This window comes from Agaricus bisporus (assembly GCF_000300575.1).
Source record: "Agaricus bisporus var. bisporus H97 unplaced genomic scaffold AGABI2scaffold_4, whole genome shotgun sequence".
Taxonomy (NCBI): Eukaryota; Fungi; Basidiomycota; class Agaricomycetes; order Agaricales; family Agaricaceae; genus Agaricus; species Agaricus bisporus.
The window spans coordinates 1,908,251-1,930,733 of NW_006267367.1; the positions used below are offsets into that span (position 1 = coordinate 1,908,251).

At 45.3% G+C, this 22,483-nt stretch overlaps 5 protein-coding genes across 5 annotated transcripts; 3 read left to right on the forward strand and 2 right to left on the reverse strand.

Moving 5' to 3' along the window:
• Nucleotides 1–3,202: 3,202 nt before the first annotated feature.
• AGABI2DRAFT_192160 (hypothetical protein) lies at nucleotides 3,203–3,983 on the reverse strand. The gene is made up of 4 exons (XM_006460397.1): nucleotides 3,744–3,983; nucleotides 3,580–3,689; nucleotides 3,373–3,525; nucleotides 3,203–3,317 (listed from the first exon to the last, which is right to left on the reverse strand). The coding sequence occupies exons 1-4, from the start codon at nucleotides 3,845–3,847 to the stop codon at nucleotides 3,250–3,252; spliced, it is 435 nt and encodes a 144-aa protein (XP_006460460.1). The 5' UTR covers nucleotides 3,848–3,983; the 3' UTR covers nucleotides 3,203–3,249.
• Nucleotides 3,984–11,659: 7,676 nt separating this feature from the next.
• Nucleotides 11,660–12,506, reverse strand: AGABI2DRAFT_192161 (hypothetical protein). The gene is made up of 2 exons (XM_006460398.1): nucleotides 11,929–12,506; nucleotides 11,660–11,866 (listed from the first exon to the last, which is right to left on the reverse strand). Exon 1 carries the CDS (start codon nucleotides 12,496–12,498, stop codon nucleotides 12,295–12,297), a length of 204 nt encoding a protein of 67 aa, XP_006460461.1. The 5' UTR covers nucleotides 12,499–12,506; the 3' UTR covers nucleotides 11,660–11,866; nucleotides 11,929–12,294.
• Nucleotides 12,507–12,829: 323 nt separating this feature from the next.
• On the forward strand, nucleotides 12,830–14,449 carry AGABI2DRAFT_117408 (hypothetical protein; the record flags this gene model as incomplete). Its single annotated transcript, XM_006460399.1, has 14 exons — nucleotides 12,830–12,910; nucleotides 12,972–13,004; nucleotides 13,056–13,155; nucleotides 13,214–13,242; nucleotides 13,305–13,335; nucleotides 13,385–13,417; nucleotides 13,475–13,606; nucleotides 13,656–13,751; nucleotides 13,800–13,835; nucleotides 13,893–13,937; nucleotides 13,996–14,022; nucleotides 14,074–14,114; nucleotides 14,175–14,200; nucleotides 14,260–14,449. The coding sequence occupies 14 exons, from the start codon at nucleotides 12,830–12,832 to the stop codon at nucleotides 14,447–14,449; spliced, it is 900 nt and encodes a 299-aa protein (XP_006460462.1).
• A 1,343-nt stretch (nucleotides 14,450–15,792) lies between these two features.
• Nucleotides 15,793–17,998, forward strand: AGABI2DRAFT_192162 (hypothetical protein). The gene is made up of 7 exons (XM_006460400.1): nucleotides 15,793–16,168; nucleotides 16,223–16,600; nucleotides 16,650–16,805; nucleotides 16,863–17,031; nucleotides 17,084–17,225; nucleotides 17,278–17,334; nucleotides 17,392–17,998. The coding sequence occupies exons 1-7, from the start codon at nucleotides 15,834–15,836 to the stop codon at nucleotides 17,832–17,834; spliced, it is 1,680 nt and encodes a 559-aa protein (XP_006460463.1). The 5' UTR covers nucleotides 15,793–15,833; the 3' UTR covers nucleotides 17,835–17,998.
• An 845-nt stretch (nucleotides 17,999–18,843) lies between these two features.
• AGABI2DRAFT_142690 (hypothetical protein) lies at nucleotides 18,844–19,389 on the forward strand (the record flags this gene model as incomplete). Its single annotated transcript, XM_006460401.1, has 1 exon — nucleotides 18,844–19,389. One exon carries the CDS (start codon nucleotides 18,844–18,846, stop codon nucleotides 19,387–19,389), a length of 546 nt encoding a protein of 181 aa, XP_006460464.1.
• Between the last annotated feature and the right edge of the window lie 3,094 nt (nucleotides 19,390–22,483).

A 22,483-nucleotide genomic window follows, 5' to 3' on the forward strand; every position in this document is an offset into this window, starting at 1 on the left:
TATAATTACTATGAACCCAGAGACCGTAAAAGATAATGATGATAAAGTTCGATGATAAATTATTGATACGGCTAAATGCTCAGCTTTCCGAAGTAGTACCACCTGCAGAAACGAATCCAACTTTCTCATCTTTCGTGTTGATTTCCTGTCTTATATGCAAGATTACCCGACAAGAGAAAATCGAATAAAAAACTCCTTCTAGTCTAAAAAAAAATAGTAGGATCAACTCTCAAAATGGTACTTTGTAGGGTAAAACGAAAAGGGAAGTACATCACCAAAACTGTCATATAGTCGGGCTAAAAAATGGAGTGAGATGATACTGTGTAGATCGAAATATAGTGTGACGACTTACGATGCGGAAGATAAGGACGATGTTAACGATGGCGAGTCCTAGAGTTAGTTTTTTAAGTCGAGTTTCCTCGAAAAAATGAGGTTTTTTGGTCTGCGTACCGAATAAATATATATAAAAACTTAAGCCTGAAAAATGGTCTCAGAGCTCAGCGCATGTACAAAAGTCAAGGTAGACTTACCATCACCGTAAATTGTTTTAAGGAAATGAGAATATCCGACAAAACGATCTGTATCCAAACGTCAAGAAAGGGAATATCAAAATCCCAATGAGCCTTACAATCGGATACCGCTCGTGTGAGCAACAATAATAGCATAACTGTAGATTTAATATCAGTTCCATAATTCGAACACAAATAACATGATGGATGTCAAACCAGTTTCAAAACCTGCCAAGACAATGAATGCTGCTACCAAATACTTGGACGATTTTTCGTTATTAGCATTGCATGCAATTGAGAAAGCGCTGAGGCCGGCCTCATCTGCAAAATTGGAAAACATTACTAGTCGTTCTCTCATCTTGTTACAGGAAAAGAATGTCATGACTTACGGACTGTCAGTTTCAAGTGAAACGAAAGAAGTGTCAAAAGGACAATCGCTGTCGAAATATATGCTCCAAATAAGCTATAAGCCATGAATTTTCCCCGTTTCCATATGACCCATGTTCGAATGGTGAGAGTTGCTGTGTGTTCGAGATATATACATTAAAATGAAGGACGAAGAAAGGAAGAGAATTAGAACATACATTGCGCAAAGATGATACCAAGGTAATACACAACTAGAAGAAAAAAAAGATCAGATAGGTACCGGGTACAATTAGTAGTATTTTCTAACTTACTCCCTATAGCGTTATATAGTGATCTACACTTGGACGCCGTGAGATCGTAGCTAAAAACATCTACAACATCATGTCTCCTGTCATCAGCCTGAATGATCGTCAAGGAAGAAGACAAGACTTACAGCGCGTGTTGATAGGAAACAGCACAAAAGGTAAATAACGGGTGATGATAAAAAAAACGGTTATCATATTCCATTGCCTCTTCCAGACCAACGAAACTTCCAATGGAAAAGTCAAGAACCAGTCGAAAAGCTACTTGATATTAGATAAGAGGGTGTTGTGTTTGATGAAGTTTTGAAACATCCAACCAAGACAGTCAAGCTGGCCACTTTAAGAAAACGCTCTTCATGAGCGACACGTCTTCGGAAGTTGGTCTTTAGAAAAATGACGCACAGTTAGTGTACTATGAACAATTCAATATCAGCTTGTTCAGTATAGGTTCAACAGGGGAGAGAGAGAAAAGCGCACTCCGTTATTCCTCGATATCTCTATGCCCGCTTCGATTTCAAGCACAAATGGCATGAGCTGGTCAGCCATCCGATTCCAGGGAACTGGCGGGGATAGATAGGGGAGGAGTAGAACCAAGGGGCGCAAGCAGGCACCCGACGTTTTAAATGATTTCTAGGTCTCTATATAAAGCCGCATATCGCAATCGACATGTTCAACAGGTCCGGCCGAGTCCGGACTTCAAAGTTACGCCGCGGGTGTTTTGATCAACAGGCAAATTAAAATGATAATGATAATAATAACGGAGGGGTGCGACAAACATTGACAGGAGTCACTGATTTCCTTCCCTCGACAACGGGCCCTAGCTCGTTTTTCCTTCCTAAACTACGAATGTTAAACCCCTCGAAGATGAGCGCGCTAACCTCTTCTGGCACAGAGATCCTGCGATCATCGCCAACAGACTGGTTGACTGCCGACTTCATGAACACCGGGCCGGTGTTAAGTGACCGACGCCACAGCCTATTGCGTCCTTTCGTGCGTTTCTTGTGGAACACAATTATGAACTAGAGCGGTTATTCTATTATACTTCCCGAACAATGAAGTTGTCAACTCACCATGGCCGCGGACAGCATTCGACCGAGCTCTCGAAGTGACTAAAAAGCATGCCCCTCAATAAGCCATAAGTATCATTACTATTATACCAAGATCTCATTTGACTGCAAGCCCAAGGCTTCAGGAATATCCGGCATCTGTGCCTTCAAACTATTTGCATTGCAAAAGATCGTGGCAGGTTGTGAGCTTACCGATGATGGTGCCTCAACTGCTTCATCCACTCACACACCTTATTAGCCTCTAAGAATGTCATCCTTGCGGAATCACATGCTAGAACCCGTTCTCTCCATTCTTGACCTTAGTAACTTTACACGTAAAGCCTGCATTACGAAAAACGCAGCAGAAACTGAAACGGATCATTATCAGTCTTCGATGCCAGGTATCCGACGTAGTGGAAGAGTCTTGTGAAGTTTGAAGAGGAGATGACTGATACCGTCGTAGTTGGCAGATCAAAAGTTGTAAAAAAAAATAACGGTGAGTCAGGTTGAATCGCGTGTTTACGGTCCCGCAACGTGCCATGAGGGTTGATTAAATCGACAGAGGTGCCGGTGCTATGTCGAAGCCCAATTCATCATGTGGCCAAGCCTTGAAACACATCGAATGATCGTTTGGCATGCTGCCAAGTTCTCCACGATGCGTATGTTCATGAAATGAGATACTTAGCAATAAACCGTCAGTCTCCAAGGATGGCGAGCGCAGCCGATCTCGCCCTAGGGAATTGGGCAGCCGAGACTCATATCTTCAGACCTCCGTGCCCCATCATAGCCGCCCTCTGAAGAATTGAGAGTCACGGATAAAATTCGGGACATACGTGTGGTCAAATAGCAAGGTACTGAGATGGTGGGATCCCGCGTGTGAAGTGTTCTTTCAACAAAACTCGAGACAGGGGTGTATGCACTCGTTCCGGAAGACCAGTTTTGTTCGACACGAGCCCACTGACGGGTGTGAAAATGTAAAGGAAAAAAGCATCACATTGCGATGACCTCATGGCATATGCATACATATCAAGTGCAACAGCAGTATCCATAAACCATCGCTCTGGAACGCGCAACCACTATTTCAGCTTCTTCTTACTAATGTAACAGTTAGTGCTTATGTCAAATGAGAAGATACAAGTGAATACTGACGGTCGGAGTTGTGACGAGTGACCACAGGATCTCTTCCTGCAGTTGGTAGCACGGGGAGGAAGACGGGCGTAGCATTTGCGGCAAATTTGCTTGTCACAGTTGTATTTTGAAGCAAGAACTTTGAGCGATGGTTCGATGATACCGCCACGGAGACTATTGATTCCCATCAGCCATAATAACAAATATTCCTACGGATGATAACGTACCGGAGTACCAGGTGAAGCGTCGATTCCTTCTGGATGTTGTAGTCACTCAGAGTGCGACCATCCTCAAGCTGCTTGCCGGCAAAAATAAGGCGCTGTTGGTCGGGAGGAATACTACAGATGCCCTGAATCAATATGAAGCGCGACTAGAAACACAAAAGCACGAACCCTTCCTTGTCCTGGATCTTGGCCTTGACATTGTCGATTGTGTCGGAAGACTCTACCTCGAGGGTGATCGTCTTGCCCGTGAGGGTCTTGACGAAAATCTGCATTTCTGTCGGAAGATGAGCGGAGAAAGCGGCAGTGTTGACGACGAGCTCACTTGGAATACGGTCGTTGGTGGCTGGAGACAGAGACTGTGGGAATAAGCACAATTGGCACTGTATAGCTGACAAATCTGGTGGCTGACAGTGTAATCACATGACCCAAACTTTGCGCTTCAGGCCAGCCATCCGAACGAACGACTTGTCCTAGGGTTCATCTTCTCTCAGTACTTCATGGGCTAGTGGCAGGAGATCATAGTGTTATCGTTGCGTTCTTATCCACGTACTCTGTCAACTTTCAAACACAAAGTAGCAACCCCGTCATCAAATGCGTCGGTGCCGAAGTTGTATTCCTCCGAGCGAGTTTATTGGATTTGTTATCGCGTTTGATGACTGTTTGATGTCCGATGTTCGTCCGCATGAATTCTAATAATAACAAGATGCAGAGCTTAAACGTTCTCTCTCATCCCGTGTCTTGCCCCTAAACTTTGAACTTCTGTTCAAATACAGTGACTGGTTGACCGTCGTATCCAACCTCCTCGGTTTCATTTGTCTGAGTTCATGCTTGCTTGCGATTACCTCAGATGTTTCGACCCATCCTTAAAGCGCCTCTTGTTGCTGAGAGGTCTCCTGCAGTCTCCCTCCCCATTTTGTTTACCATAGTGGTGCAATTAATATCGCTCCTTTTGCTCTGATGGGCGAAATGACAATATAGCTTTCCTAAACATGGTGAGTAATTTTTCAGCTATATCCATATTTTTCGATGACTTCCTCAGGGCTCCTTTGTGGGTTTTATACTGCATCCGACCGAAGTTTCTGAACTGGTTGACAGCTCGGAGGGCAAAACTTTCCCCATATTGAAACAGGTCGATATGTGTAACACGCTTCTCCCCTTTTCCATAGAGGCAAAACCCACTTCATTCATTCTACTACAGGGTTTATATCTGGGGGAAAGTACGACAAATTATCATGTCAACATATAAACGAGCAATTGTTTATCAAAAGTGCGCTCGCTGCAATTCTTCACCTTTTGAGGAGTCGTCGTATGTGCAAGACTACTCGACAGGCTAGTAGTGTATGGACAGATGCTTGCAACCTGAGAATAATATCAGTTCAGAGTTACAACATTTACGAGTGAGTTGTAATCACAGTAGAAAGAAGCCGCGCTACGGAAAGCCGAAAGTCTAAGTCATGGTCGACACTAGCTCGCTTGAAGCATTGGACGCACCGATACGAAGATAACGATTATGTTTGCCACAGAAACTCCTATCAAGACTCACATGAGCGACAGCTTCTACTGATGAGATTGTTTGCTTGCTTACCAAAAATATATACGTAGAATATAATACCTGGACAGACAATTATTGTCGAAAAGAACATGCGATTTCCTAGGGGACACGCACCGTCGTTGTAAACTGTTTTGAGGAGACGCGAGTCTCTTTGCGCGTGGCCTGTTGTTGACAATGAGCGCAAAGGAAAGGAAAAATGATGAACTGATATTCTCCGTGCCAACATGAAGATGAGAATCACTATATATATCTTCTATATCAGAGAATTAGAATGTCGAGAAATACTGGAAGACAAACCAATATCATAGACTGCAACAAACACAAAGGTGGCCGCCAAAAACCCGTATGACTTCTCAAAACGTAGAAGGCAAAACCGTGCGCTGTTCACTTCGACATCGACAAATTGGTCTGGGGACATATATTTTTTCAGAGGCATTTGAGGGTTATGGCAATGACCTACGAGATTTCAAAGTGAGTCCAGTGAGCGTCGGAATTGCAATAACGACGAAGCTGAATGCTCCAAATAAGATATAAGTCACACGTTTCTCTTTTCCCCAGACGGCTACAGTCCGAAGGGTAAAGATCACTGCAAGGTAATTCTAGTCATCTCTTCCGTAAGATGCAAAAGAAGAATGTCGACCCGACTACTTATCACGTACACTGAGCAGAGAGAAGACTGATAACAAACATGGCTAAAAGGGACAGATGAGAGTCTACTATCAATCATAGTGAGAATGCCCCTAGCAGCTCACCCATAACAGTGTCATACACAGCTACGCATGCGGGTAAAAAAAAGTAACCAGATATATCTATATTCATAGCGCGCAGTGAGTTGCTTGTCCGGATTCTAATACAGGGGAGAAACATCGAGCTCACAGAATAAATCCAAAGGAACAATCGCGAGAGGTAAGTAACGCGTTATCAGATATAAGACTTTGACCAAGTTCCATTTGGCTTTCCAAATCATTTCCACTTCGGAAGAGAAGTTCAGAATCCAATCAAAGGCCTTGTCCAGTGTCAGGATATGATACACCGAGAGGATCGTTAAGAGGATGGTACTACCAGGAGAGTCGCGCCAGCCACTGTTTAGCACGAACATGAGCTTGACTTGTAGTGCATTAGTGTTGGCTGAATACAACACCCACATTCGGCATACTAAATTAGATACTCGATTGTAGACTCTGCTGAGGTGTGAAACGTGAAACGCACCTGAATGTTAGTCACGGTTTGAACTTGCAGCTGGAAATTTTGATTTTCCATTTGGGAGAACGCGAGCGTTTGAATCAATAGTGTTCTTGCAGTGACTGTAAGCGACAAGAAGGGAGACCACAGGATTTGTGTAAAGACAGGAACCCCTTATATACGTTCCGGGCTCACTTGGCGTACATGATTAAATTTGCATTCTACCCTTTGTTAGACAGATCTTGCCCCGAATATGGAGATTGTTAGTTCCTTTTTCGATAGTGAAACACCGCCCGAGGAGCGAAAGCGACGCTTTTTCTCAGAAGTATGATGGAAGTAGCCAACTTTGATGTGCGCAGTGGGACCTGCTGGCACCAACGTAACCCCCACGACAAGCTAGAGTGCAAATTCACTTGCTCACTGGAATCACCTTATCATCTTTTTTCTCTTATGCAAGTGAATACTGATCATTGGTGCTAAGAACGGGACTAGGGGAAATAAGAGAAGAGAATAGAGGACTCACCTGTACCATGTACCACGCATTTGTGATCAAAATTTCAACATCAATCATACAGCTTCACGCAGTGATACATGATACAAGTGGTATAGAACTCCAAAATGTGTGAAGATTGCCATTTTGCGACTGATCATGCGATGCAATAGTTCGGGTTAAATGCTGATTGAGATATATACTGAAGTGGTAAAGGTGCGGGATTCAGTTAGTAGTCAAGCGGCGCGCTGAGCCGCAAACTACTTCTACCAGGTCTCTTCTGATCCCTTTAATTTGAAATGTCAAGGAACCGTGTCGACCACGCATGGTCCACGGTCTATAGATTCTAGTAACCTTTTCGTAAAAGTTGTGCTATTCCTAAATCTCCAACTCTTCAAAAATCCCAACGCATAAAATTACAATCACGGTTCTTTAGCACTTCACCGGTGCTAACTCCCCTGGGACTCAGCGGAAGAACCTGCTAAATCGACAGCTGTGAACCCGTTTGTGCTCGTGTACTACGCGTACGCCTTGGCCTATTCAAGGAAACCTCCTGACTATCCGGCTCACTAAGATGTTGTCGTATGTGTAGAACCACTCGGCAGGCTAATATTGAATGGAATGAGGCCTGCAACCTAGAAGCGATATTAGTTGGTAGAGTTTTCAATGCACAGTGGGAAAATATATTCACAGGAGGAAGAAGCTACTCTGTGGAAAGCTGTTAGCATGATTAACAACAAACGGTGAAGGAAAGTACATCTGACGCACTGTGGTAAATATAAAGATGATATTGACCAACGAAACCCCTGTTAACAACAAATGAATTCGCCCCTGCCGGATCATATAGAGTTGACATACCAAAGATATAGATGTAAAATGCAACACCTAGATAGACATTCAGCGGTAAACAGTGATATAAACGCCGCTGAGAGACACTCACCATCACCATAAATTGTTTTGAATAGGTACGAATCCACTCTCCACCGGGCTATTGACGATGAGCTCGAGGAAGCAAACAAGGATGTGAAGATAGTTACACGTGGAAAACGCCCGGGCCATCATGAATGTGAGGATCACTACTCAACATTCAATCTCAGTATCAGACTTTGAGTCACAAGGATAGACTGACTAGTATCATAGGCCGCCGTAAACGTAAAGGTCGCAACCAGGAACTTATAAGATTTGCCAGAGATTGGAGTGCACTGTCCTTGTATGAACTCCCTGAATCCAACTAACCCTTCTGTGGAGATTGTGGCGATTTTATAGGTCATATACGAGGACAATGGCAATGAACGTACGAGTTGTCCTGCTCAAATTAATCCCGATGAGCGTCGGAATTACAATACACATGGCACCGAATGTTGTGAATAAAATGTAGGTGACATGTTTGTCTTTTCCCCAGACAGCCACTGTCCGGATTGTAAAAATGACTGTTGGATGATTCCGATTGCCCGTTCAGTAAACAAGGGGAAGAATAGAGCTGTAGTACTGATCAGACGTACACTCGGCCGCGAGAAGTCCGACCACGTATAAGACTGATAGGAGCAGGTCAATAGTGCATCAATGGAAGGTGAATATCCCTAGCAGCTCACCCGTAATAGCATCGTATACACCTACACACCCAGGTATAGAAAGAGACCCAGTAAATATATCTGTGTTCACACAATGTGAGTCGCTTGTCCGAGTTCTCAACGCGAGAAAACTCACAGAATAAGTCTAACGGAATGAATGCAAGAGGTAGGTAACGTGCTATCAGATATACGACTTTGATTGCATTCCATTTAGCCTTCCAAATTGATTCAACTTCGAGGGTGAAGTTCAGAAACCAATCAAAAATCTTATCCAGTATTAGAACAAGGTCCACTAAGTGGTTCGCCAAAGGGTGATCTAGGTACCATGAGAGTTGCGCCGGCCACTAGAAAAGTTATCAGCTTGGCTTATTGTATGTCAGTTGATTTAATACAACACCCACGTTCAGTACTCTAGAATCAATTGCTGCAATGTAAGCTATTTTTACTAAGGCATGAAGAACGAAACGTGCATTAATATGTCTGGATTCTGCCATTGAATGCTTCAACATTTCGACGACATTGTCATCCGCCATTTTGAGCGTGTATTGAAGTATGAACCAGTCTCGCGGGGTATTATGTGGGAAGATGGACGAGCTCGAGAGAGCACGAGGAGATTTTGTGGAGACTGGAGAGTTAAATAGTCTCTTCGCAAACATGATTGCAAGCCAACCTAAGTTTTAGATGGGAACTTAGCGTTGGATTTGGAGACGGTGATTTCTTAGTATGTCTGATCTCGTGAACCCGAGCACCCCAATAGCGTCGAGTTTACTTACACGTTCACAGAAGAAGTGTAACTCTGGCGCTGATACATCAAATAGAACGGGGTTGCTGATGCGGCATCCATCGGCTTAAAGACTATTTTCAAAGCACTACTAAATTTACAAGTTCTCGCTCCAACGCGTATAATGACTCAGTCGTGAGACCTCTTCCCATGTTCATACTGCGACGTTCTCTTTATGGAACTATGTTTGCTTGCTTGGAGCGTATGGCGGATAAGCCTTTGACATTTTTTTGTTTCCGGGTATTTTTGGTCGACTTTTCGAAAAAAAAAGCGGGATCAAAAATAGAATAAACCTATGTCTTCTGTCTTCTCAACAGCAGGAGCAATTTGGAGCCGAAAAGCCATCAAAGTGATAACAATCTGATAATACTGCGATCTGAATGAAAATACATCGACTCGTCGAGTCAAGTTTACCTTGCTTATAATAACTTAAACTCCCATCTCCGCGGAAGGCGCTGCTATCTTAAGTGAAGAATCCACTCATCGTGGTCATTCTGACCACTGATATATGGCAACCTCCGACGCCCCCCGACAAAGTCAACAAGTTTCAAGGATCCGTCGGCAACTAGCAGATCTGTCCACCAGGATTTGCCAGAATCTGTCATTTCTTCCTCGGGCCTGTCACTGCTGTCCAAAAGTTGATCAGGCTTGTATAGGTTTATTGGGACTCGCCGGCTGCTTATCAAACCTCGATTTGTCTTCAAAAAAGAGATCAGGCCGCCCGGGGCGAGCCCTAAACCGGCTTCGCCTCCGTATGTCCATTTTTCCACAGGCCTCGCTACCCATCGGCAGCCGCCTGGTCATGATCTGTCCCTCCCCGGCATCATGCTTTAGAGGGAGACTGGGAGTTGCTGGACGTCCTGCGCCACGTCGAATCCAATGTTCTGAATGAACCAGTATGGCTCTGCCTTGACTTTTCGCTGTGACGTCGCACTTCCTTGAACAAGCACAGGATAAGCTGACAGTTGTGTTTCTCATGTTCCGACAAGCACGCTGATTGACGGGCGTTTTGACTCTTTTCATCTAAACAAAGCTTCTTGAATTATGAGCGCGCAGACAATTCTGAACTCACGAAGTTTTGATGCCACTCGACGTTAACACTCTAATTTGCGGGTGGGCGAGATTTCCGAGTTTCAGCCACAGTACGTCGGGTCAAAGATAGCATTTTTATACACAAAGTTTCTGTCGAGTTGACTTCCGACCATCAGAATGATAACTTCAACTAGAAGGTTGTATATCCGATTGAAGCTAAGTGTACTCAGGTTCGTTCCCAGACTCGCTTTTACTTCAGGTTTTTGTGGTACGAGTTCAAGTTGGACGTGAGTGGCACTGTATGTGTGTCTCTGTTTGGATCTTGTTTGGATCACTCAAAGCTTGGTCATCAATATTTTCTACTACCGTCGCGTGTCTCGATCGAGTGAGAGTCGTACTACTCTTAATCCTTGTTCACGTCCTATTCTCCTTAAATTCCCAGAGAATAAAATGGTAGGGAATGCTCCCCGGGGTGACCCAATCACATTGCCTTCTCCGATCTCACCGCCGAGCTCTCGATTATTCCACTTCCCAACCCTTCACGCAGTTGCTATGTTATCTCTCCCTTACTCTGAACGTTATCCGGCCGCAACGAGACCATTGTTCTAATTTTCACAAATCAATACTCCACTTGCCGTGTTTTTGTGATTTCATCTTGATTCGGGCGAGCGACTATTGTCCGAACAAACCGCATATCCTCACAATCAAATTTCAGATATCACCTTAACCCGGGTGGCAATACGACAGGGGCCCGCACAGATATCCTTCTATCCTTCATCTGAAACCCTAATGTCGGCCGGGATTATGTTGGGGATGGAGAGCAGGGACACTCATTTTTCTGGTGCAGATCTTTGAGCTAGTGACACCTTTAGGGTGGGAGTTGGGTGGGAGCGTACACTGCTGATATGGTATAGTTGCTCTTTGAAACTTCGATATCGGAATACGAGTAACACCAACAACGTTACTTCACAAGGCCAGAAGTGTAAGTTGGTGCGAATGCATCTTGAAATAGACTGGGTTGAGGCAATTTTCATCGATTTTTTGACAATACATTCATGATCAATAGTTAACTCCCTTCTTGGCTCCCTTAATCATCAACGTCGTGCGTTGGTGGAGATTTGGTGGACTTTGTGACATAGTCCTAACCCCGAACAACATTCGTTGATCTTGCCGTTTCAAAAAGAGGCAGATGCAATTTTTTCAATGCTATTCTGATGCTACCGATGCTCAGATTGATGACTTATTGGTCCTCCGACGGATGCATGCTATTATGTAGTATGTAGTATGCACGCCCGCGGCCCGCACATCTGCGCATCGAGGGGATTACGGCTCATGTCAACTACGGATCCGTCATGTTCCCACACTGCTTACAATCCTGCATCCGACATATGCAGGTAGATCTTTGAAGGGTGAACTAATCTGGCTCTATGTAATAAATAGCCTTCCCAGGGAAATGCCGCAGCGGGTCAGGATCATCGCCGTCACATTGTTCCTCTCATCCACCACTTCCGGTAAGCCTCCGGTGTTATTTTCGGATAAATCCCTGGCCGTTGTGACGTTTTCTTGCTCAAAAGGTTCCCCACGGCCCCTTCTGACAGGAACCCTTCAGGAACTCTATCCTCGAAAGAACGCAGATCATCACATCAACTCAACACCCCCCAAGAAGTCGAATCTTGAAGAGATCCATGGACACTCTCCCAACGTCGTCATCAACTTTCCTTCGCCATCTCGTGCAACGTACTCACTGCCATAGTGCGAAGACTTTGGGAGCGGCACTGGCTCGGCCATAGCAAGTGTTTGAGGGATGAGCCGTAAGTTGCGGAGGTTGGGAGTGGGGGAGCTCCAACAGCATGGATCCTCATGTTGAGGGTTTTCATCTACAGCGGAAATACATTACAGCGCTCGATGAATGTGATAGTTGCCTGCCGTTGGAGTCAAGCATAATCCGTCAGTCGTCTCCTTCCCCATCGAGCTCCATCCCCGGACTATCCTTCCTGTCATCAACCTCCCCTCGAGTAACTGCCAACTCCCTCTTTTCGCCTTTACATGCCTCTTCATCGCTTCTTCCTCCACCTCTGCCTCGACTTACCCATGCGGATGCAGGCGTGGTCTCAGGGCTTTAAGACCCTGCGATAGCGCGATAGCCTCTCGCATGTTTCGTTTCCCTCGGGCGGGCATGTTGAGACTTTTGATATTGCCAGAATGCTACTCTTAACTGAAATGAAACAAGGAGAAAAGAATTTGATTTTACAAATTCGTTGATTGCCATTGGCTACTTGCATGACGTTACAAGGGATTCCCCCGTAAAAAAGCATGTCGAAATTGGAGCTTTTTAAATACGATGATAATCAGAATGATGGTTGTATCTAAATAAAATCGCCTGTACTCCGAATAGTAGGACTTTCCAATACCGTCTATCTTTACCTTGATCATTGTTGATCACACTTTGATCACCCTCTTGATGTGGTTGTAAAGCTTTTCTTGATGACCCTTCGGCGTCTACCCTGTATTATATAATGAATATACACAATCAAAGCTTAAACTCCGACATCATGCATCATGTGGGACATGATTACCCCGCTGAGTGCTACCGGGTGTCGTATATAAAGCGCAGAAGAAGAACCAGGACAAGGTTCGGTCCTCGCCATGAAAACTCACGACCCTGATTGGCCAAATTCTGGACTTTTTCGTTCTCAAGTTTTTTGCCTCATATCTGTATCAATACTGGTAAGTGTATTTTAGCGTTTGTAACGCAGGCATGCAGAGCTAGAAGCTAAAATTCACGCAGCTTTATGACCATTCCTGCACCATTGATAAAGAGGTATGGATCAAGAATTTTGCCATCACCGTATAAGTTTTCTAACCGCTGCAGGTCAATCTGATATGGAAGAAAGGGATTAAGAGTCTTTCTACCGTTTTGTTCGTTGCAAACCGGTACTTGCCTTATATCTATGTATTTTCTGCCCTCGAGCGTGAGTTGTCTTTCCCCAAACTTCACCGAAACAAGGTGCATGTGCTAACAGCTCATAGAATACTGGACAATATCGCCATCTCAAGAGGTGAGCCGCTCAAGTCATTCATCCCCTCGAATAATTTATCATTTCTCACACGGAGCTTGTAGGCTTGCCGGCAGCGGGACATATGGAATGACGGTCAGTTTCCTTCCAGCAGAAGTATCAATAATACTGATTTGTTTCCCAGTTCTCATTGCCATTAGTTTGGCAACGTCCGAATGTATGTCCCATTATTCCATATCATCATCACCAAGATCTGAAACGCTTATCTCCCTAGTCATCCTCGCTCTCCGGACTTGGGCAATCTGGAATCAGTGTCGGCGCGTATTAGTGACGCTAATAGTGGCAGCGTTAATCAAAGTTCCATTTCTGATACTTGTGTTGTACAATTTGCTAAAGAGGATTCAATGTGAGTCGTCTCTAAATCTGCCTGATTATCATCGCCTCATGATCGACAGATATGGATCTCTCTACCGGTGGCACAATCTGCATCAGGACCAAACCACTAATATGGGAAACATTGTCGTTCGTAATAATAGTGGTGATGGAAACTCGTGAGTAGGTTTACCTTACCGGGTACAGATCATTAACGCAAAGCACAGTGATTGCAGGTTTGACCATGGTCAAAGCTGTTGAAGGTAGGCTTCGATGCGACGCCAGATAGCTGGATCTTCCCGCTGAACTTTCATTCTTAGCCAAGGGGTCAAGTTCGGAGTGGTATTTTAAAATTCACTACATGGGTGAGTCATCATAGCGAAGTCGCATCTGTGCTTCTGGTGTTCATATTTTTGTCGCTAGGCATTATCTACTACGTTTATAACTTAAGTGAGCCTCTCGAATCATGTGGAGTCTACGTGGAGCATTGACAGGATTCAGTGGTGGCTATCTTTAATGTGGTTGGAACCCTCCTTTTCGACGTGCGTTTTACCTTCTATTCGTTCGCCATTATCAGCTGATTTATCCACGAACTCGTACAGAATATGAGTATCACATCATTCTCAGTGTGAGTGCAATAAGGCAACGGAATAAGAAGTATAGGAATGAACACACACACAAAATCAGACTTCAAGGTGTTTTTCAGTCCGTGCTGTGTAGTCGCGTTATTTTCCTCGCACGAGAACCGTCGGAAGTGGGAATGGTGTTCAGCGCAAGTTTTCTGCCTACAAATCAGTACGTCTTTGAAGCTCTGTCAGGGTATGCGACTAAAATCGACCATTTCGCATGGAATCAGCTCAGCATCGTTGACCCCTGAAATATTGCATGCACAGACTTTCGATTCAATGGAATTTGAGCCGTTAAGGTGACGTACAAATACCTGTTGTACCCAGAGTGGATGGAAGTTAGCCATGGATCATGCGGCATGATCACTTGGTTTACCATCCTTTAAATTAAAATTCCTAAACGACTTAAAACATGACTTCTACCAACGCCTTTTGTTGCGGGAAGAAGGACCAACCACCCTCGATTCTTAAGCTTCTTATTTGGATGGAAGGGTTACCTGTCAAAGAGGCTATAATGAGCGGTACGTCTACCCACGCCAAATGCTCGTATATTCCATGCCATGATGTTGAGAGATATATGCTGACCTTAATATCCTTGTGATGCGGGGGTTCGCACTGCCTCGAGGTGACATCTCGTAGTGAATCATATTGATGTAGATGGGTCTCGGTGCGACCCCCTCGCATGTCCTGGTCCTTGGCGGGGTACAATCTCAACGCTTTCCATCAGACCCCGACTCTGTGACCGCTTGGCATCGTCACTGCGTCAATTGTTCGCAGCCTCGAAACAGCCGCCTCTGTTCCAATCAAAGTAGGGTTGCGCATATCAATTTCTTGAACATCTGACCCCGCCTGACCTCTGACGAGGTGTTTGGTGGTCAAACCGTCAAACCACGATGTCATTCAAGCTTGTATTGTGACATGTTGGAATTCAAAAGGTCGAGACTCATCCTGAGCATGTGGGCCGAAATCCGCCTGAGCGCTGAATCCTGACCCCGAATATTTTCTGCGTTATCACCCTACTTCCAATCTTGATATCGAGGCGATGCTATGGCTCATGTGGAATAGATGCCGGCCGCTTCGTTAAAGTACTGACCATCAGGCAACTTGCAAGTAGGTTACTTGGTAAGCAATAGCAACAACAGCAAATACGATCATGCCGCGCTCGGCATGCCAACTACGTATTCACTACCTTTGCAAACGCGTAACGCTGGGACGCGCTTTCTTCCTGTGGATCAAGGTTCAACTCTTATCTTGAATGTTGGTACATATTAGGCCTCGTATGCGCTTAGTGCACAGGTTCGTGCTATCGCCACTCACTTGATGTAGGATGTCTGGTCAATGGCAGTGGCATCCCGTCACTTTATCACTATCACTGGCGAACTTGGGGATATCGCTACGTATATGGGCTGTGTATCACAGACGTCGAAATCTCCACAAGTATACCTGAAGTGCTACTCATTAATTCCTATGACATTCCCTGGGTATATCGCTCAAAGCTGTGCTTCAAGTTTCCGGATTGGGGATCAAATAAGCATTGACTCGATCCCTATAAATATCGCTGCAATCTGCTTCCCGTAGGTCTATTACATTCTCTCAAGTACCAACCTCACTTATCTTTCAATCCAACCAGATACCATGACTCCAGCTTTTATTGAAGGTTCCACTGTTGCCGATGATTCATTCACGGCGGGCGAAGGGTCAGATGCTACACCTTCAAAGCCGGCTTTGAAACCTACCACTACTGGAAAGGGGAGGGATTACGCCAGTGAATTCGTTGCGACGAAGGACTATACTCTCGAAGAACGGCCATTCTTTGTTAGGATCGGAAAGGATGGTGTCATCGCCGCGTTGGAAAAACTGGACCAACAGCTCGTACATGCGGGAAGAAGTAGAGTCCTCTCGAAGAAATCACCGACAGATTGGACTGGAGAGGAAGTTATACCCGGACGTATGGGGTTGATCAATCATGGGTACGCGCTTTATGCAAACTGTTATATCGAAACAATATCTCAACAATGTTCAAGTGGTCTTCCAAAGGTTGTCACCAAAGCAGGTCGATACCCTGGCTTTCCTTTACGCAATTGGTGGGCCCGTACATGGTGTGGCACAACAGGCCTCTCGGATACCGTCATCGAATTCCAGGGCCTCACTGTGGTTCAGGTTTCTCAAAACCAGGCTGCAGTTGTTTCGGATCCTCAGAATCATGTTTTCGTGATTAAGAACTCTGGGTTCGTTGCTTTCGCAATAGAAGGCACTTATGACGTCTTGTCTGTTGTCGACATGACTCACTTGCCTACTCTGGTGAAAGAGCAATCGACGGGCGTTACTCTTGGGTGGACACATGAAGTGTCGATGAAGAGTAAGATGGGCTCTACGACAAAGGAATACGTTATGGCTACATTGTTTGTGATTCTCTTATTGTCCGGATAACGTCGACTTACTCTTAGATAGCCTGAATATTCCGGCGAACAACTGTGCAATCGTACAAAGAGGAGATGATCTTTTGCTTTTGGGCGCTGGTCAGTTGGTCATCACCAACCCCAACGTCACCCTTCGTGGTATCTACACACTCGGAGAGAGCCAAATCGAAATGCCCACCAAGGACATGTACGTTTCTCCCATTCTTTATGTACTCTTTTTGTTTCTCATTCTACTCCATTCTAGTTTCACGCGAGATCAAGTTCCAGTCAGCCTACGGATATACCTCAAGTGGCAACTGACTGAACCACTCAGACTCGCTACGCATGGCTATGCCACACCATACGACGCGCTTAGGGACAAGACTCAATCCATTCTAACCCAAATTGTCTCTCATCTCGATTATTCTGCTATGGTATACATCTCTCGCTGTTTTGTAGATCGACAACGTATCTGACGAAGGATAGATAAAACAACGATCTTTGGGTCCAGACAACATGGAAGACGGAACCGACATGTCCTCGGCATTCTTAGATGCCTTGAGAACAAGGGCGATGGATGACATGCATGAAGCTGCCCTAGAGTACGGTATCGTCCTCAAAGACCTCGGTTTGTCTTGCTATTTCATCGTCCATCGGCTAGATATTAACACTCTATTTAGCGGTGATCGATCGTCAATTCAAGGGTGAAATTGCCCACACAATGGATAAATTGACGAGTGAGTAAAGCTAGCATACATGGATCTTAAAAGGCTGTGCTAACGCTCTACGCCTAGCTCGTGCCCTTCAGGCTCAAATAGAGGCTGCCAACGTTGACAGGGAGAACAGCAACAAAGTGAAACAAGAACAGGGTGCTCTTTCTGTAGCTCGTATCAAAGTCCAAGCCTCCAACACGCAAGCGGACTCGGAAGCATATCGGGTTATCGCTGCAGCCAAAGCGGAGGCCGAGAGAACTCGCATTGCAGCAGAAGCTCAAGCCGAAGCTACTCGGTTGGCGGCGAATGCCGAAGCAGATGCGATTATGACCAAAGCGCAAGCGGATAGTCAAGTTGTGGATATGTTTGCTAGGGAAATGCAGTTGAGGAGAGTTGAGGTTGCAAAGGTGAAAGCGTATGGATCGAAGACGATATTTGTTCCTTCGGATGGACCTGGAGCGCAGATGGGGAATGCTATGGCTGTTGGGTTGGCGGCTGGGATGGGAGCTGATTCTCGTCGCTGAGTTATCTCCGCGCTCGATCACCTTAATCTACATTCGAGTGCAGTGCACTTGATGCTAATATTTTCCTTGAAATAAATACCACATTCACTAGTTCTTGACTGTTCATTACACATTGTTTATTTCGATACAGATTCATATTAATAAATTATCTCGATTTCGATGCCAAGCGCCTTTCCCGGTCCCGGTCATCCTTCGCCCGTCAATTGGACGACTTGCCGCAGCGTCTAGAAACACAGAATATTTTCTAAACCTTGTTTCGTTTGAATCTCCGCCGCTGTATGATGAAGAAATTAAACCGTGGACATTTAGAATAATAAACATATACAAAAATATCCCCTAATAATGGCTTTCCACGATTATAACCCCGTGCCATGTTGAATACAACCTCATCTCCATTATCTTTTCCTTCGTATCTCCTGGCCAAACAATGAAGGCCACGATAACTTGAGTCTCTCTCAATCTCAAAAGTAACTTATATTCTCTAATGTACAATGATGAAACGGCTACGATGAATCAATCCGACTCATATTCATTCATCATTCCTACTCTATTTTCCTGTTATTTCCTAGTTGTGTGTATCAGGAAAACGCGGGACGATTCAAGTAGGCCGCAAATAGAACCGGGGCCACGTCTAGCTGATCGCGTCCAACTTCCTCGTACTGAGGTCTCCGGGAAGGTTGAGTCACTCGACGATGCTACATACATCTTGCACAAGTTCACCGTTCACGCCATATACTTGTGTCTCACGTTATTGATGCGAGGACCGAACGGCGAAGATAGGATCTCACTCGTGACATAAGTAGCTCCTTTAGTGCACAAAATGAGGTAATATTCGTGGAGTGAGGGTCTGCCACGAGAGCGAGCCTGCGAGCGTCGACAGCAGAGCACGTTCTTTGTGAGCCGTGTCACAGTCACGAAGGTAACGCCTCTTACCTTCGTTCCACATCATCTCAGGTGGCACGGCTCAGCTCGTAGTTTTTCTATTCATTTACTACCACGGTGAACTCTGATGGACCCACCCGACTACACCTCAGATATCTATGCCGCCATCCGCCAGGACCTAGCCCTAGCCCTGGACATGACAGAGGAAGAAGCAGCTGAGCACCTTGCCAACACCTGGAGACAGCGAAACCGCAGGAACGGGGAACATCCAGAGCAACCTCCTCCTCAGCCACCTCGACTCCCGCAGATTCAGCCAGAGGAAGACCGAGACCCAGAACCCCCCCGGGCTCCCGAGGGAAGGAAGAATGTGCCCCAGATAGATTTAGAGGAGAGTATACCGGCCTCTAGGCTCCCCGATCCCTCCGAGCAGGCCCTTCGTAAGCTTCGCAATTTCGAATATGTCGAGCTATGGTACTTCACACCCAAAGGCTGTGAGGTAGCTGCAGCACACGCTGTCTCTCTGGATGCCGACACCTTCACAATTTCGAAATCGGATGCCAATTTCACCCTCCTCCCAGCACGGACCAGTTCCCTCCCCAAGAACGCTGTTAGGGCGACTGTGACTGAGATGTCACAGGTCACACCTGAACTTAAGAACTATAGAGGAAAGTGACAAAAGTTATATTAGGCGTGAACCTAAGAGAACTCGACGGAGTCTTCTACAAGTTTCTACCTACTTTATATACCTAGACTATGGCGCACAGACCAACTACCCTAGGTAACCATTTATATATTGACACGAGAAAAGAAGCAACGTATGTGAAAATGAACTAATTATACATTTGACATGAGGAAAGAAGAGTGGAGTAAGAAGAAAGTAAACAAGAACAACTTTGATCATAAAAACGTCAACAAGTCCAAACAAACCATAAAAGTGTCCACAAGTACAAACAACTATCTAAGGACGTAACCTTTCGTACCAGTCCCTGCCGAAGTATGTTGCCATTACTTCTCCACACGGGCACATCGTAAAGAACCGGACCGGTTCCCAACGACGGAAGTCCGGGTTATTCCATCGCTGCAACATCCAGGGTCTCTCCAATACTTCGTCCCACATTATCAACGTCACTCTTCCACACACTACGCACCTACGATCCTCTAACCTCCATCCGTCTGGTCGGGGTTCTCTTCCGATAGCCGCCGCCGCCCTTCTCCACTGTACCTGCTCCGCATGGTTCGGAGGCAAGAAAGAAAAGATAAGATCAATGAGTTCAATTGGTAAGTCTGTAGCTTGCGCCATTTAGCAGTATGCTGATAGTTTAGCCTCCGTCGAACTGTAGCAGCAGAGGGAAATTATTATGTAATAAAATATGTGACAGATGTGACAGCGTGACGCCGTGACATTCTGGCAAGGTTCTAACAGTACCCCCTCCTTAAAGTCGGCTCCTCCGGAGACGACCCTTCAAGACCTCCACGTTCGCCAATTTCGTTCCAACTTCTTAAGATATTCGGCATCAAACTGTTTGTCATCCCATCCGAATAAAGTCTTGGCTGTAAATCGATTAGGTAGTTCCCTTTCTTGGAACCCGGTGTCACGTAGAACGTGCTGTATCCTATTGAGTTCCCCATAGAGTTGGTGGAATTCAGTAATCAATTCTTTGGCGTTAGCCAAGTTTTCCTCGGGTTCCCACGAGTCTGCTTCTGCCGTATACCCTTTCCATCGTACTAAGTACCGCTTCTTTCCGCGGAGCCATTTGGCGTTAAGGATTTTCTCCACTTCCCACTCCTGTTCTCCTTCTATTTCTACGGCCGGTGCCGGTCTACTTCCTTGTCCATCCACTTGTTCTCGATATAGTACTATTCGGCTGACGTTAACCACCGGATGAATCCGAATAGATCGGGGAAGATCTATTTCCACTGCATTGGGGGAAATGATCTTCTTGATGGTATATGGTCCGATGAATTTCTCCGTAAGTTTCCGGGTAGGTCGTCCCTGGATTTGAAGGTCCCGGGTAGCCAATAGAACTTTATCTCCTACTTTGTACTTAACCGCTTCTCCTCTGCTTCTATCCGCATACCTCCGCATGTCGTCTTGTGCCTTTTTTAGGGCCGCTTGAGTTTCCTCGTGTTGAAGTTTCATGCGGTCCGCAAAGTCCGCTGCCGCCGGGTGATTGCCTTGTCGTCGAAGATCGAAGCCAGTTCTTGGATGTCTTCCCACGTTGACCATAAATGGAGTTTCCTTTGTTGATGATTGTTCTTTATTGTTATAGGAAAACTCTGCCGTTGCTAACCAATCAGGCCAATCAGTTTGTCTATGATCGACAAATGATCGGAGGTATTGCTCTAGTTCTTGATTGGTTCGTTCGGTTTGGCCATCCGTCTGTGGGTGAAACGCCGTAGATAACCTAGTGTCGATTCCCAACATTTTATTCAACTCCTTTGTAAAGTCTGCAGCAAATTGCGGTCCCCTATCTGAGATCACCGTTTCTGGTAATCCATGCAACTTCCATACGTGATCCCTGAACAGCTTAGCTAGTCCTAGCGCTGATGTCGTTTCCGTAGTTGGGATGAAGTGAGCCATTTTACTGAATCGATCACACACTACCAGAATTGAGTCCATTCCCTGTGACTCTGGTAATTTTACTATGAAGTCGACGGATACGTCGGCCCATGGTTTGGTGGGAATAGGGTTCAGCATTAATTTTCCTGCCGGCGGTGTTGGTCGATTCTTGTTTCGTTGACATTGGTCGCATCCCTCTACGTACTTCTGGACTTGCTTAGTGACGCCTGGCCACCAGTAATTGCGTGTTACCATTTCTACTGTCTTCCATTGTCCTCCGTGTCCAGCAATGGGAGTATCGTGATGTAGTCGAATGATCTTGGTCCTTAACGTCTCATCTTTCGGCACATAGACTTTTCCTTCCTTCAGTACTAATCCCTCCTCTAACTTCCACTCGTCTCCCCTCAATGACTTCACCTTTGCTCGCTTCATTTCTTCTACCGCTTTTACCACATCATCTTCTCTTGCTTTAGATTTTCTGATTTCCTCTAATATTCCTTCTTCCTCGGCATTGATTAACATATGACCTTCTTCCATTGCTCGAATTGCAAAGTATTCTGGTTTTAACAAGGTTTGATCTTTGTTATCATCCTTTGTTCCTTGTTCGAAATCAGGTCTTCTGCTCAAAGCGTCTGCCTTCCCCATTGTTTTTCCTGGACGGAACTTTAATTCGAAATTAAATCTAGATAGATATAAGGCCCATCTGGCCTGTCGTCGATTTAGTTGTTGGGCTTTCGCGAAGTATTCTAGATTGCGATGATCTGTCCAAATTTCGAACTTATGTTTCGCCCCTTCCAGGAAATGTCTCCATTCTTCTAAACACCGCATAATCCCCAGCATCTCCCTATCGTGAATGTCGTAGTTTCGTTCCGTCTCCGTCATTGATTTGGAGATGTATGCTACCGGTCTCCACTTTCCGTCTTCACATTTCATTGCTAACTCTCCGCCCGTGGCGTAAGCCGATGCATCAGATTCCACCTTTAGCTCTTTATCCAATTCTGGGGCTACTAGGATTGGATGTGATGTAAATCTTGCTTTTAGCGTACCAAAGGCCTCCTCTTCTTCATCTCCCCAACTCCATTTTTTGTCTTTTTTAGTCAATGCGTGTAATGGTTTTGCAATACTGGCGAATTTTTCAATGAACCGTCGATAGTAATTTGCCAGTCCCAAGAATTTTTGTACATCTTTAACGCATTTGGAGTCGGCC

Bases quoted from the DNA above. Each gene is read 5' to 3' on its own strand.
- AGABI2DRAFT_192160 (XM_006460397.1), bottom strand. From the start codon at position 3,847: ATGCAGATTTTCGTCAAGACCCTCACGGGCAAGACGATCACCCTCGAG. The intron at 3,690-3,743 runs GTTCGTGCTTTT...GGGCATCTGTAG, and splicing joins AAGATCCAGGACAAGGAAGG to TATTCCTCCCGACCAACAGC. The intron at 3,526-3,579 runs GGTACGTTATCA...GGGAATCAATAG, and splicing joins GACGCTTCACCTGGTACTCC to TCTCCGTGGCGGTATCATCG.
- AGABI2DRAFT_192161 (XM_006460398.1), bottom strand. From the start codon at position 12,498: ATGCTTTTTTACGGGGGAATCCCTTGTAACGTCATGCAAGTAGCCAAT.
- AGABI2DRAFT_192162 (XM_006460400.1), top strand. From the start codon at position 15,834: ATGACTCCAGCTTTTATTGAAGGTTCCACTGTTGCCGATGATTCATTC. The intron at 16,169-16,222 runs GTACGCGCTTTA...ACAATGTTCAAG, and splicing joins ATGGGGTTGATCAATCATGG to TGGTCTTCCAAAGGTTGTCA. The intron at 16,601-16,649 runs GTTTGTGATTCT...ACTCTTAGATAG, and splicing joins GAATACGTTATGGCTACATT to CCTGAATATTCCGGCGAACA.